This window comes from Equus quagga, chromosome 1 (genome assembly GCF_021613505.1).
Source record: "Equus quagga isolate Etosha38 chromosome 1, UCLA_HA_Equagga_1.0, whole genome shotgun sequence".
Taxonomy (NCBI): Eukaryota; Metazoa; Chordata; class Mammalia; order Perissodactyla; family Equidae; genus Equus; species Equus quagga.
The window spans coordinates 49,225,226-49,248,193 of record NC_060267.1 but is presented as its reverse complement, the minus strand read 5'-3'; the positions used below and the strand labels follow the sequence as shown (position 1 = coordinate 49,248,193).

General features: G+C 33.9%; 1 protein-coding gene across 2 annotated transcripts in view; it reads right to left on the bottom strand.

The window, feature by feature from the left end:
- The window catches only part of LOC124246919 (pregnancy zone protein-like), a 53,684-nt gene that overhangs the window by 17,363 nt on the left and 13,353 nt on the right, over positions 1-22,968 (bottom strand). For both annotated transcript variants that reach the window (XM_046675683.1, XM_046675692.1), the window contains exons 9-15: positions 17,781-17,895; positions 16,032-16,141; positions 14,373-14,534; positions 13,497-13,724; positions 11,953-12,016; positions 5,286-5,428; positions 1,910-2,059 (exon numbers count right to left, since the gene is read on the bottom strand). In XM_046675683.1, coding sequence (XP_046531639.1) covers positions 1,910-2,059; positions 5,286-5,428; positions 11,953-12,016; positions 13,497-13,724; positions 14,373-14,534; positions 16,032-16,141; positions 17,781-17,895 — 972 coding nt within the window. The remainder of the gene's footprint in view (positions 1-1,909; positions 2,060-5,285; positions 5,429-11,952; positions 12,017-13,496; positions 13,725-14,372; positions 14,535-16,031; positions 16,142-17,780; positions 17,896-22,968) is intronic.

Genomic DNA, 22,968 nt, shown 5'->3' with positions numbered 1-22,968 from the left:
CTTGTTTGTTGCTGTTTTTTTTTTTTTTTTTTAATTTCAAGTGTTCAATCCGAGATTTAAAAGATCATGGTGTACATTTAACACTCCATGCCAACATTATAAAAAAGAACACACAGAATCATGGGGAAATATTAAAGGTTATGGATCCTAATCCTCTTGTTGTATGAAAGAAATTAATATATAGAGAAATCAAATTGGTTGATCGAGGTCTCAGAGCCCGTTTTGATTGAGTAAGAATAAAACCCAAGTCTTCCAGCGAAATGTCTGCTTTTAAAAGGAAGCAGAAAATTTGGACAGTACAGAGAAGAGTAATGAGAGAATAAGAGCCACTCATAAACCTGTCACCCAGAAATAACCTCTGTAAATACTTGATGCATTTCCTTTTCCCATTTTATATGATTATTTGTTACCAAGTTTTTTTCTTTTTCTTTTTTAGTCTACTAATTTAGGACTAAGTTTAGCTTGAGAAAAAGCTAGATGCAGGAGCAACCTAGAAATAAATCAACTGCAGTTCAGTTTTTGCCCTGAGCCTAGGGTAAGGCCACCTGCTCAGTCATATAGTGTTCAGGCCATTAGCCATACACTGGACTCCATGAGGACCTCCTAATCTGATTGCTGTCATCTCTTTTCTAAGCTAACCCAACAACCTCCTAACTGTTTCCATTCTTTCATTCCTGCTCTCATACTCCAAGCAGCAAACAGGATCTTCTTAACACATAAATCTGTCTTGTTGCCCTCCTGCTTAAAACTCCTTGGTGATTTACCGTTGCATTTACTGTCCACTTCAGACTCCACTCCAAGCCTTAGAAGAGCTCGTCATGATCTTCTTACTTTCCATTCCACCTACAGCCTCGATCATTCTCTTCTCACATCACTACGTATCAGGACATTACTTTTTCCCTTTTAGAACATTCCAGACTTATTCTGACCTCAAGACCTTCAGGCATGCTGCTTTCATTCTTTGTAATGCCTGTCTCTGCCCCTCCATTATCTGACAATCTAGGAAAACATCCTTAACCATATATGAGAAATTTTTCTACTCTTTTATTCTTTATCTGTTTATTCCTTTTGTTATATTAATCAAAACTTAGAACTATTATATTTCTATGTTTTTGTTGGTTGTTTGTTTTAATATCTCACAAGACTGTAAGTCTAAAATGGTCAAAGACCACATCTGATTGTCCACCATTAGAACGCCTATTTCCAGAGCATGATTCTTCCTGTAGTCAAGATGCAGTAAGACCTTGTTAAATAAATAAGTGGACCATGAAGGCCGTAACCTCTAGGCCCTTTTTGAAAGTGCTTCATTATAAGGGACATCTTTAAAAGACAAGCTTGAACGGATACTCTCTTTCGTTCGTACTTAAAACTAGTGAGTGAGTGCTTGGATTTTAGGGAAAGCTTAAAGACTGGCATTTCACTTACGTGAAATGGAGTGTGTTAGAAGTGTCATTGAATGAAAGTTGGTTCAAATTCCACCTTTAAAATATATTTTTGGCTTGATCTTTCTATAGTTGCTTAATCTATTTTAGCTGTGTTTTCTTCATTCACAAAGTTAAGGTAATAATATCTGCCTTAAAGAATTATTATTCATTTATGCATTCACTAAAAATGTGTTGACCATGTTTGATACATAAAGTAGTATGCTAGGCACAGGGGAATGCAGTGGGGAGCAAGCCTGCTCCCTCTCTAAGAAAATACTTTAACAAAGAATGAAATGAGATGATACATATAAAGCACTTTGTGCAACGTCTTTGTGGAACTGAATTGACTTCTAACTCATATATAACTTACTACATTAGACCTGACACTCTGAAGAACTTTTCTTTTCTGATTATAACCTCCAGCTTCCCAAAATGGTCTTATCGTGTGTGCATTTTCTGATAGCCAAGACTGAAATGGGACTCACTGATTGAGGTGACAGCTCGGCTTCAGGCTTCATGAGCAGTACACTCTGGTCTACTGCACGGAGGGCACACAGGGAGTGAGGAGTGGCTGTGACCTTCAGTGTGGTGTTCGAGGCTGGCAGGTTCCGGGCTGAGGAGAAGCTCAAGTTTACCTGTAAAGAGGATATGATTATAGCAGCAAGTTTTCTAATTATTACAATCTCAACATTCTCTTCTACTCCAGACTAAGACTAGTCCTTTCTACACTTCCTTTCTCTTCATCCACTTTAGAGCAGGATTAAGAGGTGAATCTGCCTAGGGACTACCAGTTAACCATCTTTGGAATAAACTGGAAATCTGGTTCTTGTTAACTCAGGTTTCCCACTCCTTATATAACTGGTGAAATATAAATTGGTTTTGGTCACGTTGAAATAGAATCCTGCCTGAGAATGATATACACCTTGCTGTAGCTGACCTATTTCCATGCAGTGCAGTGTTTTTGTGATGAATGTATGTAGTTTGCCTGGTGCTGTGAAAAATCACACTCCACCTCTGAGACCAGCCAGTTGAAGTCTCCTCCAGTTGGCAGTCTTAATCACTTGACATTCTAAAGCAGAGTAGAATTTATCAGGATCAGGGATTTATTGAGTCTCTTACAAAATTAAACATCTAATATGCATCCTAAGAGTTGAGAAAATTCGAAAAATGTGAATAAAGAATAAGAGCTATGAAATAACAAAAAATTTGTGCATAATATTTTCAGAGATTTGATTCTGGTTTGACCAGTAGAAATTCATTGGTAAGTAAATCTATTGGTTCCTCATGTCTATGTAAAGTTTTTTGAGTAGAACCTGAGTTTTATTTCATATTGAAATATAAAATAAAATAATTTAGAATTTACTTACTCTAGCAGCATCAGGTAGCTGTCTAGGTTCTTGAACTGCAAGCTGATTTGGATTGGAGTGAAATTTCAGTACATTTAGTTAAATAATATTTGACTTGGATTGCTGAGTTTAAGTATGATAATCCTTCTATGTGGTCTACTGAATTAATGGAACAGTTTGGATTCATGTATCATGAGACATACATGAAAAAATAAATAATTAATTGATTTATCCTCAAGATGGAGTAGTATTCATCTCTATAGTTCAATATATTATGAAAACTGCTTATGGAGAATTCTACTTTAAACATGTTATTAATTTTAGGAAATTTAAATTCATTAAAATATGTTTGTTAATATCCATATCAAATGAACAAGTGAGTTATTTGAGATTATAATCAACTGAAAATATTTAGTAACCAAGAAATGGATATGTTAGCAAATGTAAAATATTTTGCTGATATGAGAACCAAAAAAGAACTGTAAAGTGTATTTTGAGAGTCTGTACCTATCTATGTTAATCACTATTATCCTCAATGAATAATTATATCCAGTTGAGAATGACAGGTAGTTTAAACTGTTACATAGTATTTAATGTCTACACTAAATCCTTTATTTTTAAAGTAAAAAAGTATATGTAGTGAATAAAAAACAGTTTTTCTCTGTCCCAATAAAGATTGAAAAACATATTTAAAGGATATTGGTTTGAAGGAACACACGTGTCAAACTGACCTGGATCCTTCCTCACCTTCCCAGCCCACACCTGACTCTGTTTACTCAGCATCCTGTCAGGATGTCTAACTTCTAGGGTCCTTAATTTTTAACTTTAATAGCTCTCCTTTCTAACTTTTTGCGGTAAATAAAAAATAGTCAACTTTCCTCTAAGTACTGCATAAATCTTCATTACTATATTGCTTAGTTTTTCATTGCTTATCTCCGCTTCTGATCAATGATGCTAAAAGGTATTTGATATGAAATGATTGAATACAATGTCCATGGACTTTTGCTTCTGTGTAGCAGTTTCCAGGTGCTACACAGGAGTTGTCATATGTTTTGCACCAGAGAGAGACCACTGCTGGAAGGAGTAGAGTGTGCTGAAAGCTGTGGCATAACATGGCCATTCAAAGGTTTAACAAACAACTAACTACCTGTGATTACCAATAAGGGCATTGAAGCTCAAAGTGGGAATCTCTTTTAGGTTCATACAAAACGTACAGAACATCCAAACAGAACAGGAACTATACTCTTGGACCCCAGTCCAGGTTTAATAGCATTCTTTAGTAAGATGGAGTTGACAATTTTTGTCAGAATCCACTGTGTATTTTTCTTATATCATTGTATATTAAAAAAGAATAATCTAAATATGGTTCTCATTGCAGAAATGTTCACTTGCTATAGATGCATATTGTTTTAATCTCCATAAAATCCAAGGTAAAGAGTCCTTCTAGGTATATTTTTAAAAAGATATCTGAAGTCAGCGGATCCTATCTGATTGTTAGTGTTAAGATTACAGCACCAAATTCTGTTGGGACAGTCTTATTTATATTTCAGTAGGCTTCTTATTACAGCTTTATTCTTTGGAAATATAAGAAGATCTCATTCGCAAATATGTTAGATTTTATGCTATAATCATTACTAGAGTGCCGAGGCTATGTTTCTCATAATGGAGTACATACATACCCTTGTTCTGTATTATCAAACAGAATTTAAAGTCACTAGTTACTAATTTCCACAGTAGTACATGGAGGTGTGTCAGAGGAATATTATGGGACAAAATTGACACATTCCTTTGAGGCAGCATTTTCAATAGAAAATTTTGGAAACAAAACATTTCAAAATTAAAACTATTAAAGTTTTATAATGAAATAGATTTTGAATTCCCCAAGAATTTTAAGATAAAACAAGACTTAAACCACCTTGCTTATGGCCACCTGCTTTGGACTACTCCACTAGACCACTCAGGGTATGGCATCAATCTCTGCCATTAGAGGTCTTTGGAGGAAAGTTTTAGGAGCACCACATGGCAGTCTTTTAGTGTACATTTGTTATTAGTGCCAATGAGTCGATTAGGACTCATTGAGTTGATTAGGACTCTTAGTAACCCTATGTATAGCAGAGTGAAACCCTGACTGGTCTTTTCATTCTATCTTCTCATCTTCTGGCACTATTATCAGACAATGCTGTGCTGTTAGTCATAGAGTTTTCATGCCCAATTTTTTTCAGAAGTGGGTGGCCAGGTCCTTCTTCCTAGTCTGTCTAGGCTGGAAGCTCCACTTTAACTTGTCCACTATAGGTGACTTTGCTGGTATTTGAAATACCAGTGGCATAACTTTCAGTATCATAGCAACACACAGCTGCCACAATATGACAACCGACAGATTGTGGTGTGGTTCCCTGAGCTCTGAATCTTAATGACCAGACCACCAGGGCTGGCTTTTAATGTGCATAACTGCCTTATTTTCCATGTTTCAAAAAGGGAGATGAATAAAAGAACTGGGCTTAAGCAAAACACCCACCTTATTGGCAAAACAGTTTTCAATCTCAAGTTTCCCAGTATCTGCAACAATTTCTCCATTAGGTAAAATAGTATAAACAAGCAACTGAGCACTAGGAGCATTGTCTGATTTCACTTGAAAGGAGAAGGAAAATACCCCTTTCACTGGAAAATAAAGAAAGTTGAAGATAATAGATTAGGAAGAGGGAACAGTTCTCAATTTTATAAAGAAGAGGTTCTCAAATTATTTAACTTATTCTCATTTGGAGCATACTGAAGAAAAGACTTGCATTTAAATCACCATGCTTGTGGTAGTGTTCAATAGATATATGCTGAACTAGTGACATTTTTCCTTAAAGATGTAGGTTAAATAGTTCATTTCCTCTGCTTAAATAGGAAAAATATTTAGTGCATGTCTCCATTTTTAAACTTTAAAAAAAGATTTAAGAAGAAAAAATCAAAAGAGAACAACTTCTAGACATCTTTATCTTTATCTGTGATCTATCATCTATCTAAATCAGCACAAATCGTGTCATATGTATGAGGACAATTCAAATGATGCAGCACAGTCCTTCAGACCGTTTACAGTAGAGCAGAGATACAGGTACAAATAGTCACATAAGAAACAAGGTGTGCCTCTGATTTTTGTAAAAGAACTCCATGTACTTGCCTTAGTGTTTGTTTTCAGTGTGAATCACATAGTGCTTATGTAACGTACCTGCTTAATTTTCTCATAAATGTTCTAAGTTTGATTTTTCTAACATAAAATTCTTTAAAAACTGTAACCTTCCTGTATCTATAGAAGATTTGAGGGCAGCTTGTGGTGAAAATACACAAAAACAGCAGGGTCAAAATAAATTTGAAATGATAATTCTAAAACTATTAGAAGGTGGATTTCTGGAGCAGGGTTAAACATAGGCAGGAATTAATTTCATTAAGAAACTGTAACAAAATGGTTATACATTAGAATGCTAAATTTAGCATTAAGTTTTCTAGAAATCAAAGACAAATGGAAAAACAACCATTTACCTTAGTTATTACCAAATAAAATGAACTATATTTTGTCTTAAAGAGAGAGACACTTCCTTTTCCTCACTCCATCTCTCTAGGTACTCAATCCTATAGGTCTTAGACGCTATTACAGGGACTAATTTTGAAGAATTTGCCTTATGAGGCATAAAAACCAATGATTAAATGGAAATTTAGAGTGAATGTTCCATATTTGAATGAATGTATTCAATTTCCTTTAAGCAATAAAAAGCATTTAGTAAGGTAGATTTTATATACCTATGAGATTTTTTAGACTTAAGAAGAAGCTATGTTGAGCATGGTTCCAGAGTGGTAGACATCGCATCTTTATCATGGCCTTGGTAATCTCATGCTGATTGAAAAGTGACTAGAAAAAAAAGAAGGTTTCATCTAAAAGTAGAGTTAGAAGAAATTTCATAAGAGGCTAATCTAAAATTCAAAGAATTACAAATAAATTTATTAAGACTTTGAATACAAACTAAAATTCATGATTAATTATAAAGGTATATTTAAACAACATTTATGTGACTATTTAAAAGAAAAGTTGTAACTGAGTTAGGTGACTAATTGCAAATCAGTTTTTGTTTGGAAGATTCTAAAGCCTTGTAAGGTGGAATGCTTGCTTCATGTTGTGTTGAACTGTTTAAATAAAAAGAGATAAAGGGCAACTAGAGAAATAGACTGAGAAGAGGCTCTTCTTGGCACAGTAGTTTATCTTGAGCAAGATGAGATATTGTTTTGCCTACCAATTTTCCCACTTGCAAAATAAAGACTCTGGACTAATGATCTCTAAGTTCTTCTATTCAGATTTTTAAGAAAGGATGGGATTTGTTCAAAGAGAAGAGCAGAAGAACACTAAAAATATAATATCTTGAGGGCGTGGACCATGTTTTATTAATGCTTTTATCCAAAACTCCAGTTACAGAGATATATAAAGACAGGAAGATATACTGTCTTCAAATATAGTTCTGATGGGTAAACTTTTTCAAAGTTTAGCTGTCATAAATTGTAAATCCTTCATTTATGAATTAATTTAAAAATATTTATTGTGTACCCACTTTGTACCAGGAACTACTATAAAAAATGATAAAAGACAAACGCTTTCCAATCTTTAGAATACATAGTCTTTGTTTTTGGCTGGATATATTGACTTACCTTGGGTTAATAGGCTTTTTGGTTTTTCTAAATATGTCCTGTTAATGAAAATTGCTTTAGTAAAATCATAGCCTATAACTTTTCAAATGAACAGGAAAAAAGGAAGCTACTTATGAGATTTAGCCTGGGGACACATAATAAACAGACCAAATGTACTTATATTTTTTAATTGACCCTTTTCTTGAAGAGTTAATTATTCTTCCTGGGATTACAGAAATCAATAGATATTTATGATTCAAGGAAATTCAGAAGGAAAGTGTGATTTAAGATATAGAAATGCTATGAAGCAACTTGAACTAAGTGACATGTAGAGAACACTTCACTTAAGAGTAGAAGAATACAAATTCTAACATTTTCCAAGATAGACCATATTTTTTTGCCACAAAATATGTCTTAATAAATTTAAAACAGTGATACAATCATAATGGCATTAAATTAGACATGAAAAGCAAAAAAAATTCTGAAGAGTGTCCCAACACTTAGAAACTAAATAACATACTTATGAATTACCCACAGTCCAAAGTAGAAAGCAAAAGAGAAATTTGAAAATATTTTGACCTGAATGCAAATGAAAATATCACATGTAAATATTTGTAGGGTGCAGCTAAAGAAATATTTAGAGAGAAATGCATAGCACTAAACACTTATATTAGGAAAGAAAAAGGCTCAATCAGTGACCTCAGCTTCCACATGAAGAAACTTGGAAAGTGTATATTAGATGCAAAGAAAGCTGAATAAGTGACAAAAATCAGTGGATATCAATGATGTAAAAGTAGAAAAACAATGAGAAAATAAATTCAATCAAAAGCCAGTTGCTGAGAAGATCAATACAATTGATAAAACTCTAGAAAGATTGATCAGGAAATAAAGAGAAAAGACACAGATTATCAGTATCTTGAATGAAAGCAGTACTATCACTATGGATATCACAGACATTAAAAAAGTAAAAGGGGGTGCTGGCCTGGTGGCACAGGGGTTAAGTTCACATGCTATGCTTTGGTGGTCCGGGGTTTGCTGGTTCAGATCCTGGGTGCAGACATGGTACCACTTGGCAAGCTATGCTGTGGCAGGCATCCCACATATAAAGTAGAGGAAGATGGGCACAGATGTTAGTTCAGGGCCAGTCTTCCTCAAAAAAAAAAAAAAAGAAAGAAAGAAAGAAAAGGAAGATTGGCAGCAGCTGTCAGCTCATGGCTAATCTTCAAAAAAAGGTAAAAGGGAATATTATGGATTATTTTATGTTAATAAAGTAGAAAATTTAGAGAAACAAAGTCATGGAATGCCACACACTATCAAAGCTCACTCAAGAAGTAATTGCTAATCTAAACTGCACTTTATCTAGTAAAGAAAATTAATTTGTAACTAAAACCTTCTCATAGAGAAAATTCCATGCCCAGATGTCTGTACTGATGAATTCTACCAAATATTTAAGGGGAAAAAAACCCTACATAAATGAATTCTCTGAGAAAATTGAAGAGGAAGGAATATTTAATTCATTCATTAGACCAACTTTAACCTAATACCAAAACCAGACAAAGAAAAAAATAAAACTATAGACCAATGCCCTTCATAAACATATATATAAATTATTAACAAAATTTTAATAAATTGAATCCAACAATATATAAAAGGATAATACATCATAATCAAGTGTGCTTTTATTCCAGGAATGCAAGGTGAGTTTAACACTAAAACTCAGTCAATGTAATTCACTATATTACCAAACTACAAAGGAAAAAAGATCATCATAGATGCAGAATAAAGCTACTAAAAAGAATAAGATATAGAAATAGAGGAAGAAAAATAACTCCAAAGAAGGCATGGACTAAAATCTATTTTAGGAATAAAATAATGATTTTATCATAGTTAGTCATAATTTAATCTAGATGTCCCAAAACGGAAACTGGTGACAAATCTTATGGTTTAGAATTGATGAAACATTTTGTAGTAAATAAAATTTTGTTGTAAAGGGATGTTTAAAAGCATAAAGAAAGTATTTTTAAGTATTGGAAATTTGATAAAAAGCTGGCTGCAAAACATTGTCAAATAAATTACGAAATTATTTTGAAAAGAATTCCTGGAAAAATGACTGGAAAACTACAGATTTTGGTACCTGAAAGTGGGATGTTAGTGTAACAAATACCTAAAAGTGTGGAAGTAGCGTTGGAATTGGGTAACGGGAAAAACATGGAAGAATTTTGAGGGAAAAGGCTTAGATTACTTTAAATAGATTTTTAGTAGAAATATGGATGCTAAAATCTGTGCTAGAGAGGACTCAAAATAAAGTGAGAAGGGTGGTAGAGAAAACATGTATCATCTCAGAGAATCTCTAACTTGTTATAAACAGCCTGATGGTAGAAATATGGACATTAAAGACATTGCTGGTGAGGGCTCAAAGGGAAGTTAGAAATATGTTATGGGAAACTGAAGCAAAGGAGATTCTTGTCACATAGTGGCAGAAAGTTTAGCTGGATTGTGTCTTGCAGTTATGTGGAAAGTAGATCTTGTGGACGGTGATCTTGGATGTGTAGCTGATGAGTTTTCCAAGTAAAGTGTTAAATATTCAGCCTGATTTTTTCTTGCTGCTTATTGTAAAATGTGAAAGAGAAGAGTTAAATTGAGGGAAGAATTGTAGATCTAAAAGGAACGAAGACTTGATAATTTGGGAACCTCTCAGTTTATTTAGATTGCAAAAAACCCTAACATTAAGATATTCATTGTCAGAAAACTGTGCTCTAGAGAAAAAGGCAGTGCGACTGGACAACTTTTTGATAACATCTCAGAAAAATCAAGAGATCAGAATATTTAGTCACAGAAAAGCTCTTTCAAGAGATTAAGTGTATGACTCATAGATCCCCTGAGTGATCTCAGCAAAAACTGAAAAGGGAGATGGAATTATTCAAGAAAATTTTGTGGAGAAGCTTCCTGTTTAATGGAGTCCCCCTGACACATGGGAGACCCATAAGCTTCTTGAGAAATTTATATCAGCGGAAACCCTGTCAGCTTGGATCAAAACAGACAGAGAGGGGCTGGCCCCGTGGCTGAGTGGTTAAGTTTGTGCGCTCCGCTGCAGGCGGCCCAGTGTTTCGTTGGTTCGAATCCTGGGCGCGGACATGACACTGCTCATCAAACCACGCTGAGGCAGCATCCCACATGCCACAACTAGAAGGACCCACAACAAAGAATATACAACTATGTACTGGGGGGCTTTGGGGAGAAAAAGGAAAAAATAAAATCTTTAAAAAAAAACCAAAAAAACAAAAACAGACAGAGAGAGTATAAAATGAAAAGATTATATTGGACTCATTAAATTCTACAGAGAAGAAGCAAGCTGATAAACTACTCAGCTGAAGACACATGTTATCCTTCATGAGAAAGAAAGGATGATTCTGAGACTGGAGCCTTTAGCTCAGAGGGGAGAGACTTGAACCAAAGAGGATTATTCCCAGGCCCTGAAATCTAATATTGTTTGCCAGCTGCATTTTAAAATTTCTTAGGACTGATAATTATTTTCAACCTAGAATGGATTTTACTCAGGGCCTTATCAACACCTAATTTAAATGATTTAGATAATGATATTTGAGACTTTTGAGTTGATGAGACTTATATGAAATTTTGGACTTAATGCTGTAATGGATTGAGGCCTTTAGGGACATTGAGAGGGGGTGAATGAATTTTGCATGTCAGTGGATGTAAATCTTTGGGGCCAGAGGGAAGTCTATGGTAGGCAGAATAATGACCCTCAAATATATCCATGTCTTAATCTCAAAAACTTGTGAAAATGTTACTTTCTATAGCAAGAGGGACTTTGCATATATGATTAAGTCAAGCAACTTGAGATGGGAAGACTATCCTGGGTTATCCAAGTGGGCCCAATGTAATCACAATGATCTTTAAAAGAGGGAGACAGGAATGTAAGAGAGAGATTTGAAGATGGTGTGTTGCTGACATTGAAGATAGAAGAAGGGGCCATAAACAAGGAATGAAGGATATCTTTAGAAGCGGGAAAAGGCAAGGAAACAGAAAATCCCCTAGAGCTCCAGAAGGAATGTAGTTCTGCTGACACCTGAATATTAGCCTAGAGAGACCTCTGACCTACAGAACTGTAAGATAATAAATTTGTGTGGTTTTAAGCCAGAAAGTGTGTGATAATCTATTCCAGCAGCAACAAGTAACTAATAGAAAAATATGCACAGTAAAATTTTTCTCTGGTGATCTTCAGCATTTTTCAATTATTTTCTGCATTTTAAAAATATTTAGTTATAAAATGAATATATTTTATTTTAGGAATAAAATTTAAAACATAGAAATGCTATGAAAAGAAGAAACAAATCCTAAATGGACTAAAATAAACCTGATATGCCATCCTTTTTTATCAGCTTCCTCATTTTTGTTTGGTGGAAGAAGGTTGGTGACCATTTCCTCTTGGTGAAAATAACTGTCTTTCTGAAATGTTCAGGATTTAACAATATGAGAGAAAAAATAGGAATTCTGAAAGTACTTACTATCTCCTTGTTTAATGGACAACACGTGGATTCCTGATTGAGAGATGCTTCCTCTTGCTTGGATCTGAAAACAGAAGGAAATATATTCATCGTAATTTTAAAGGGTTAAACTTAAACACATTTATAATATATCAATAAACAATAATCTCACTACTAGAATCTAGAAGTTATTTATTTATTTATTTATTTATTTTGCTGAGGAAGATTCACCTGAGCTAACATCTGTTGCCAATCTTACTCTTTTTGCTTGAAGATGATCATCCCTGACCTAATGTCTATGCCAGTCTTCCTCTATTTTATATGTGGGTTGCCACCACAGCATGACTGCTGACAAATGATGTAGGTCCATGCCCAAGAGTAGACCCTAAGCCACTGAAGTGGAGTGCACTGAACTTAACCACTAGGCCATGGAGTTCCCCCCACGAGAAGCTATTTTTGATCACTAAATTACTCTTCCAATTTTTTCCTATATGTTTAATTATGAATTTTAAATAAAAGAAATTATTTTACTTATTATTTACTATTTATTTTTAATATTAATATTTCAAATTTACATATTCTTTCAACAAATATTTTAAGCATCATTATATGCAAAGCAATATATAGTGAAAGCAGATATAAAATATATGTAGGTACTCTCTAATATTGCTTCTGTTTTTGAAAAACTAAATATATCAACAGACTCTATGTGCCAGGCACTCAACTAAATAATTTGGTTTCAAGATTTTATTTAATTTGCACAATAACCCTATGAAGTATGTGTAAATTCTACCTCCAGGATTCAGGTGAGATGACTGACATTTCTCTTTACAAATGAGATTAGGTAAATTATCCAAAGTCATGTAACAGAGAAGCAGAAAAGCTAAGATTCTAACTTACTGTTAATTTTTTAATTTCTTCATAGAATTTTAAAAATATTATTTATAATTAATGTTCCTCTACAGAATTTCCTACACATAAAGTTCTCTTCTTAAAATGACTTACTTGGGTAACTATCAGCTTTGAATATTTTTAATTTAGGGACATAAATAGATATATTGGCCTTATAAGTATCATACCAATTTATTAAATGCCTTTCAATGTACTTTTTCCCTGCAGTTATTTAGAACCACTATAGATGTAAAATGCTACTTCATTGTTTCAATGTTTATTTCTCCAATTAATGTCAAAATTGAGCATTTTCCCAGAAGATTGTTTATAATTTTTCTTTCTCCTTAAATAAGTTCTTGATTTTTATCCTTTGCTTATTTATGTACTGAGTTTTAAGAAAAAAAATTCCTTTGACTAAGAAGGCATTTGTCATAGGTTCTTTCTCTCTCACTCAATAATTTTCCATTAGAAAAACAGAGAAAAACAAAAGTTTCAGTGGAGACCAGGGCATAAATGAGAAATTAAAGCATTAATAATTTGTTAAGAAGCAGCTTCTCTTCAAGCACAAAAACAAAAAAAAGTTATATTGATATCTTATAAAAGGCACTACTTAGGAACTCAATCTTTTGGGAGTCTACATAATTAGAAAGAGCTACAGTGGCTTTTGTTCTTACCAAATAATAGAAGGTTAAGTCTTTTTCATCCTGCAGCATCTGCCCATTCAGAATGTAGTGTGCCCGTATCTCCTGGGTTTGCCCACAAGTCATAGTGCCAGCAACAGGTTCAAGGTGAACATAACTCTTGCTTGGGGAGAAAATACGCTTTGCAGTGTGCTGTGCTTGTGTATGAAATTCTGAAAGCCACCAGTGATCAAAACATTGGTTATTCTCTTTGTAAGTGACCTAATGGAAGGAATAAATATCTTAAATATATTGTTATTAAGACATCTCATATATATTGGTCACTTTCTGTCATTTATCGAAGATTTTATATGAACCATGCTTACTTGGTTCCATTATAGGCTACTTTCCCAAATAAAGCATAATCTGTGAATGACTTTCTGTTAAGTTTAAGATTATGTTATATTGATTTAGTAGGTACCACTCACTCACAATCAAGATCAATTCCTTTTTCTTAAAATCCTTATGGCTGTAAATTGTGTAAGGATACCTGAATATTCAGTACAAAATAAAAATAGTGGTACACCAAAGAAGCCAAGTAAAATCTAATTTGTAATAAAATTATAAAAATATTGAACTTTTCAAGGGAACATAAAGGTAACCTAATAAATATCTCCTGAAACTAAATCATCTTGTAAACAGAGTCTACCTAACGTAAAAGTTTTATGACAGAGAATTTTTTATTTCTTATAATTTAGGTCTCCACATTGCTTAATTTCTGTTTTACTGTTTATCACCTTTTCTGTTATCCTTACATCCTTATATCCTTCTCCTTATATACATCCTTAAATCACATGGCCCATATATTCTTAAATTATGTGGCCCCAGTGATCTTTATATTTTTAGTCCCAGATGCTCCTTTCTACTTACTGTAACTGTAATGAAAGAAGATGTGAAGTTGGTGGTATCAATGGAAATGTCCACCAAACCATGCTCATTAGTCGTATAGCTGGAACGGTATCTATTTAAATCCACAGCAACAACTATAGTTTCATTGGGGATTGGCTGATCCTTCTCATCCACTAGAAGAATCTAGAAACATGAAAGTGATAGCTGATTTCAAGTGTCATATAACAATAACATCTTCCACTCTTCGTTGTGTTCACCTCTTGACCTCTTGGCCACTGTCACTTACTGAAGATCTTAGAATCTGAAAATAAGACTTGTTTTCTGGGCTCTAAACTGACTTTTCTTTTTGACATTTCTACCTGGATACCTTATGAACATTCAATTAAGAATATCCAAAAGTGGACTCATGGTGTTACCTTCCGAAATTTTCTTTATCTCTAGTGTTATCTATCTCAATAAATCGTGCTTCTATCCATCCGTTAGTTTATGCAAGAATAATGAGGGCCTTTTTTCATCTTTTTCTCTCTTTCACTGGCTATATCTAACCCATTGCCAAGTGCTATCTCTTCCCCTGTTAAACATATTTCTTTCCTATTTACTTCTCTCCAAATCCACTGCTACCAGCCCAGTTAAAACCACAATATTTTTCTCCCATTTGGTTTCCAATAGCTTTCTATTTAGTCTTATGCAATCTACCCTCTTTCTGCTTTATCCTTGCTTCAAACCGGTCTCTCCACAACCTGAGATTATCTGATCATGTTACTCTTCTTAAAACCTGCAGTAACTTCTCAACTACAAATTCTGAACATATCCTAAAAGGTTCTTCAAGATCTGTTCCAGCTTACCTACAACTATTCAGTCATACAGTTATACTTTCTTTCTCAGCCAGCCCTACTGACTCTCTCTTAATTCTTTGTTTTTGAAAACTGTTTCACATCTAGAGCCTTGGCCATTTTTCCACACTTCTTAAATTTCTGGCCAAGTCATACTTATCCTTCAAGTCTTCAGTTGTCTTATGCTCTTCTCTCAACCTTAAATGATCTTGCCCAATCTTGTATATACATTTATTAATTTCTTGCCAATTTGAAATGAAATAGTGGAATAAATGAAGAAAATATAAAATTTACAATATGCTGCTAAAAATAAGGAAATTGCCTATAATCTTTCAATTCAAAGATGAGTTACTACAAAAGAAAATTTAAAATGCCTAGAAATCTTGCATCTCATATGAAAGAAAATTGATATTTACTAAATTGGATATCAGTCCTAAAACTTACCAATATTATTACCAATACTGAACCTTAAAGCTGAAAAAAAACTTTTTTAAACTATCAAAAATAAGAACATTCAGTTATCTAGGTGAAAGAGTATCTTGCAATTCTTTCTATGGAGAGCAATATTACAAAATCATTGTCTATAAAGAGGCAATCACAGAGTATACAGTCAAGCTACACAGGAAAAATGTATTATAGATGTGATTTAGAAAGTTAATAAAAGTATGCTTTATTTTTCTGGATATTGTGATGGTGTTTACTTTTTAAGTGTTTAATTTGCTATAATTTATTTTCTTACTTTAAATAAATATTCATTTTATAATAAATTTTGGTTTTGTGATACAAAAACTCATTTTCTTAAAAGCCACATCCCCCAATTTACACTTATATTGAAAAGATATTTTACCTGCCCAAAGAAAGGGAGCCCACATCTGTAGTGTGAATCCACTTTTATAAATTTCAGTTTGCTTAAGGTATTTGTGATTTCACATGATCCATGCCCGGTTAATTCCAATCCTGAAAAAGAAGTAAGTGAAGTTGAACTGTTCTATGTATTCAACTCAGCTTCTACCTCCACCTCATCATAACGGCTTCACTCCATCGTAACAAAATACCATCCAAAATCTCTTCTCTTATTCTTTCCAAAATTTCTCGCACTTAGAAGGTACAAGCAATTTGACATTAGTTTCACTTTCAATATAAAAAATTACTGCTATTAATTCCCTAATTTCTCTGCTTGTTCCACCTATGTTCTTAGTAAGTTCTTCTCATCTCTGTGATCTTGTTCCATCTTTGTTTCTGTCTCTCACATCCCTGCTCTCTCCCTACAACTTTCTGCATACAATGATTATTCATATTGGCCTAAAATATGCGTAAATTTCTATCATAAGCTACTTCTCCAGCAAGACCTTTTTTTTCATTGCATGGCCTATCCGGAGTGTAGCCAACACCTGTTGCTTTTCCATTCAATGAAGTATAATCTGTATTTTGTCTTCATCATCTAAAACACCACTCTATCAAAGTCTAAAATATCCTTTATTTGTTCCCAATATAGTATTCTCATCTCAGACTTCATAAAAACAAACTCTCAGAAGTACTTCATATATAAGTACCACCAAAACCCTTCCAGTGGCTTTGAAGAAATTTACTTTTTAAATTTCCCTCATGTCTCTGACTTCCAATTTTACTACGCTGACTTATTTGATACCATCTCCTTAATGTAAATGTTTCTGTCCTTGGACCCCTCCTTGTCCATCTCTAGCCTCAATCTAACAATGCTAAATGAGCTCACTTTCAGAATAATTGCATTTACTTTTAGGAAGAGGTAGACATAATGGCGATGGCTCAAAATTTACATTTCTGGTCCGGATTTTGCTATGGCTTCCCTTTTAAATTATCCGCTGAATGAATCAACTTTCACTTTGATATTTCAAGTTATAATTAATTATCTTTGACCCATTCTCATCACCATACTTCTTTCTCATCTACTCTTTGTTTTGGTTAATGGTATTTCCTTTTCTCGGGTCCCAGAGTTGAAATCTTTGGAGGCATCTTTGAATAATATTCTGATGTATCATATTGTAACGCTTTTTCACCTAGCCTATCCTCTTCATGTCTAGTAGAATTACCTTTTAAAAAGATCAATTTATTTAGGTGATTCTCCTCCAATATCTGAAAATATCCAATACTTCATAATAAAGTCTAACCATTTCAGTATATGATTTACTTTTCTATACACCTTCACATCACCCTACATTTTCAGATTCTTCTGAGATTGAACACATTTGTTCTATACTTATCATGCTTTCCCAGTCCATCACTATCTCTTAATATATTATCCATTTTATACAAATTGGCTTAAATGCTACTTTATAAAGCTTTCTTTGGCTCTATATTAGAATTAATTATCTTTCTTCATACTCATCTGGCCCTTAGTTTTTATATTTCTTACAGAAATTTTATTATGGTTATACATATCTACATACACATAGATACATGTACATATGTACAATATTTTTAGATTTTTAATACCTTGAGGGCAGGGACCATGTAATTTTCATAGTTCCCAGGAACTGTAAAGTGTTTTACATGGAATGGAAGTTTGATAAATGTTTAATAAATTAATGAATTAATACATATTTTAAAAAACACAAACCTGTTCCCTCCTCTCTGACCTTTGCTTCCACTTGTATTGTCATGTCATATAGTTTTTGTCTCAGTTGAAATATTTTAGTCTTTACGAATTGTGTGAAACAGCCTTCATTGTCTGCCTGAAGAGAAAGGAAGAGAATTCCTGGGTTCTCTGATTTTCTATCAAAAAAGTCAGTTATCAACCTATGTAAATTTTTGTTGGCTATAGAAGAAAATTTTGCAACAGTTGTATCTTTTAAGTGCTTATCCTCTCCTAAGCTCAAAAATAACATAAAACTTCTTCATTAATCATTGAATTACTCATTGCTAACCTTTGCCTTCCCCCATCTGTTCTGAAAGCCTATTCCTTTTTTGCCACATTAAACTTCCTAGAGTTTCCAAATGTGCCACAGTAGTTTTCTTCAATTATTCTATTGAGATCATATTGGTTTATAACATTGTGTAATTTCAGGTGTACGTTATTATATACAAGTTTCTGTGAGGTCTTCATCATGCTCACCACCAATAGTCTAATTTTTGTCTGTCACCATATATATGTGCCCCTTTATCCCTTTCTCCCACCCCAGCAACATCCTTCCGCTCTGGTAACCACTAATCTTTTCTCTTTATACATGTATTTGCTTCTCTTCTATATATGAGTGAATCGTACAGTGTTTGTCTCTCTCTCTCTGGCTGATTTCACTTAACATAACGCCCTCAAAGTCTATCCGTGTTGTTGCAAATGGGACGATTTTGTCTTTTTTTAATATAGTTGAGTAGCATTCCATTGTAGATATATACCACATCTTCTTTATCCATTCATCAATCACTGGACACTTAGGTTGCTTCCAGGTCTTGGCTATTGTGAATAATGCTGCAGTGAACATAGGGGAACATAAATCTTTTTGAATTGTCATTTTCATATTCTTTGGATAAATACCCAGTAATGGGATAAGTGGATCATATGGTATTTCTTTTTTAATATTTTGAGAAATCTCCATAGTGTTTTCCACAGTGGCTGCACCAGTTTGCATTCCCACCGGTAGTGTATGAAGATTCCCTTTCCTCCTCATTATCTCCAACATTTGCTATTTTTTTTCTTGGTAATTAAAGCCATTCTGACAGGTGTAAGGCGATATCTCATTGTAGTTTTGATTTTCATTTCCTTAATAATTAGTGATGTTGAACCTCTATTCATGTTCCTATTGACTATCTGTATATCTTCTTTGGAAAAATGTCTGTTCATATTCTCTGGCCATTTTTTGATCAGTTGTTTGTTTTCTTGTTGTTGAGTTGTATGAGTTCTTTATAGATTTTTGAAATTAACCCCTTGTTGGATACATGATTTACAAATATTTTCTCCCAGTTGGTGTGTTGTCTTTTCATTTTGCTCATGGTTTCCTTTGCCTTGAAGAAGATTTTTAGTCTAAGGAAGTCCCATTTGCTTATTTTTTCTTTTGTTTCCCATGCCTGAGTAGACATAGCTTTGGAAAAGATGCTGCTAAGACCAATGTCAAAGATTATACTATCCATATTTTCTTGTAGGAGATTTATAGTTTCTGGTCTTACACTCAAGTCTTTAATCTATTTTGAGTTAATTTTTGTGTATAGTGTAAGGTAATGATCTAGTTTCATTCTTTAGCTGTCCATAGATGTGTGGTTTTATTTCTGGGCTTTCAATTCTGTTCTATTGATCTGTGCATCTGTTTGTGTGCCATCTTGATTACTATGACTTTGTAGTGTATTTTGAAGTCAGGGATTGTGATGCCTCCAGCTTTGTTCTTTTTTTCTCAAGATTACTTTGGCTATTCAGGGTCTTTTGTGGTTACAGATAAATTTTAGGATTCTTTGTTCTATTTCTGTGAAGACTGTCACTGGGATTCTGAGTGGGATTGCATTGTATCTGTAGATTGCTTTAGATAATATGGACATTTTAACTATCTAACTATTTAAACATTCCAACTGTTTATTCTCCCAATCAATGAGCATAGAAATTCTTTCCATTTTTAATGTCTTCTTTGATTTCTTTCAATAATATCTTATAGTTTTCAGTGTATAGATCTTTTACCTCCTTGCTTAAGTCGATTGTTGGATATTTTATTGTTTTTGTTGTGATTGAAAGTGGGATTGTAGTTTTTACTTCTCTTTCTCTTAGTTTGTTATTAGTGTATTAAAATGCAGTTGATTTTTGTATGTTGATTTTGGACCCTGCAACTTTTCTGTGGTTGTTGATTATATCTAATAGTTTTCTGATGGATTCTTTAGGGTTTTCTATATATAGAATCATGTTGTTCACAAACAGTGAGAGTTTTAATCCTTCCTTTCCAATTTAGATCCCTTTTATTTCTTTTTCTCACCTAATTTCTCTGGCCCAAACCTCCAGTACTATGTCTAATAAGAGTGGTGAGAATGGGCACCCTTGTCTTGTTCCTGTTCTCAGAGGGATGGCTTTCAGTTTTTCACCATAAGTATGATGTGGGCTGTGGGTTTATTATTTATGGCCTTTATTATGTTGAGGTACTTTCCTTCTATACCCATTTTATTGAGAGTTTTTACCATATGGATGTTGGATCTTGTCAAATGCTTTCTCTGCGTCTATTGAGATGATCATGTGATTCTTTTTTTTTTTTTTTTTTAAAGATTTTATTTTTTCCTTTTTCTCCCCAAAGCCCCCCGGTACATAGTTGTATATTCTTTGTTGTGGGTTCTTCTGGTTGTGGTATGTGGGACGCTGCCTCAGCGTGGTTTGATGAGCAGTGCCATGTCCGCGCCCAGGATTCGAACCAACGAAACACTGGGCCGCCTGCAGCGGAGCGCGCGAACTTAACCACTCGGCCACGGGGCCAGCCCCTGATCATGTGATTCTTATTCTTCATTTTGTTAATGTAGTGCATCACAATGTTTGATTTGCCGATGTTGAACCATCCCTGCATCCCTGGTATAAACCCCATTTGAACGTGGTATATGATCCTTTTAATGTATTGCTGTATTTGGTTTGCTAATATTTTGTTGAAGATTTTTGCATCTATGTTCCTCAGTGATATTGGCCTGTAATTTTCCTTCTTTGTGTTGTCCTTGTCTGGTTTTGGTATTAGGGTAACGTTGGCCTTATAGAATGAGTTAGGAAAAGCTCTGTCCAGTTCAATTTTTTGGAACAGTTTCAGAAGGGTAGGTACTAAATCTTCTTTGAATGTTTGGTAGAATTCTCCAGAGAAGCCATCTGGTCCTGGACTTTTTCTTTTGAGAGGTTTTTGATTACTCTTTCAGTCTCTTTATTTGTGACTTGTCTATTCAGATTGTCTATTTCTTCTTGATTCAGTTTTGGGAGGTTACATGAGTCTAAGAATTTATTCATTTCTTCTAGGTTATCCAATTTGTTTGCATATATTTTTTCACCATATTCACCTATAATCCTTTGTATTTCTCTGGTATCCATCGTAATTACTCCTCTTTCATTTCTAATTTTATTTATTTGAGACTTCTCTCTCTTTTTTTTTTTTAGTGAGTCTGGCTAAGGGTTTGTCAATTTTATTTATCTTCTCAAAGAACAAGCTCTTAGTTTCATTGATCCTTTCTACTGTGTTTTTCTTTTTTTTTGGTTTCTATTTCATTTACTTCTGCTCTAATTTTTATTATGTTCCTTTTTCTGCAGACTTTGGGCTTCATTTGAACTTCTTTTTGTAGTTCTGTTAGGTGTAGATTAAGATTACATATTTGAGATTTTTATTGTTTGTTGAGGTGAGCCTGTACTGCTATAAATTTCCCTCTTAGAAGTGCTTTTCCTACATCTCATAAGAGTTAATAGGATATAATTTCATTTTCATTTGTCTCCAGGTATTTTTTAATTTCTTCATTGATCCAATCATTGTTCAGTAGCTTGTTGTTTAGTCTCCAGATATTTGTGGCTTTCTCAGCTTTTTTCTTATAGTTGATTTATATTTTCATAGTGTTATTGTTGTTGGAAAAGATGCTTGACATGATTTCAATCTTCTTAAATTTATTGAGGCTTACCTTGTTCCCCATAATATGGTCTATCTTTGAGGATGTTCCATGTGCAGTTGAGAAAAATGTGTATTCTGCTGTTTTTTGATTGAATGTTCTATATATATCTAGTAAGGCCATCTGATCCAGTGTTTCATTTAAGGCCCCTGTTTCCTTGTTGACATTCTGTCTGGATGATCTATCCATCAATGTAAGTGGAGTGTTGAGACTGCCTACTATTATTGTGTTGTTGGGTTTCTCTCTTCAGGTCTGTTAATAGTTGCTTTATATACTTTGGTGCTCCTGCGTTAGGTGCATATATATTCATAAGTTTTATTTCCTTTTGGTGGAAGGTCCTTTTTATTGTTATGTACTGTCCCTCTTTGTCTCTCATTGTCTTTTTTATCTTGAAATCTACTTTGTCTGATATAAGCATGGCAACACCTGCTTTCTTTTGCTTGCCATTTTCTTTGAGTATTGTCTTTCATCCTGTCACTCTGAACCTCTGGTTGTCTTTAGAGATGAGATGTGTTTCCTAGAGGCAGTATATTCTTGGGTCTTGTTTTTTAATCCATCCAGCCACTCTCTGTCTTTTGTTGGAGAATTCAAGTCACTTACATTTAGAGTGATTGTTGATGTTTGAGGGCTTAACATTACCATTTTATCTCTTGTTTTCCAGTTGTTCTATATTTCCACCATTTCTCTTCCCTCGTATTTCTGACTGCCATTTCGGTTTGACGGTTTTCTAAGTTTTCTCTTTATTTATGATTTGAGGCTCTATTCTGACTCTTTGTTTAGTGGTTACCATGAGGTTTGTGTAAAAGATCTCAAAGATGAAATAGTCCATTTTCTGATAGCTTCTTATCTCCATTAGCCTAAGCAGGTTCCATCCCTTTCCTCTTCCTTTTCTGAGTTATTGTTGTTACAAATTATTGCTTTGTGTTGTGAGTTTGTGGCTAAATGGAAGTGCATATAGTTTTTTTTATGCTTTCTTCCATTTGTCTTTTATGTTATAATTAAGTGTTTGCTAACCTGTTCTGATAGAGAGCTCCAATTTTCTGATTTTGTTTGACTATTTACCTCCTTGCTCAAAGCTTTGTAAACCTTTGCCTCTTTGTTTCAGGTAGGAGGGCTCCCTTCATAATTTCTTATAAGGCAGGTCTAGTGGCGATGAACTCCCTCAGCTTTTGTTTATCTGGGAAAGTTTTTATTTCTCCAATCTATTTGAAGGA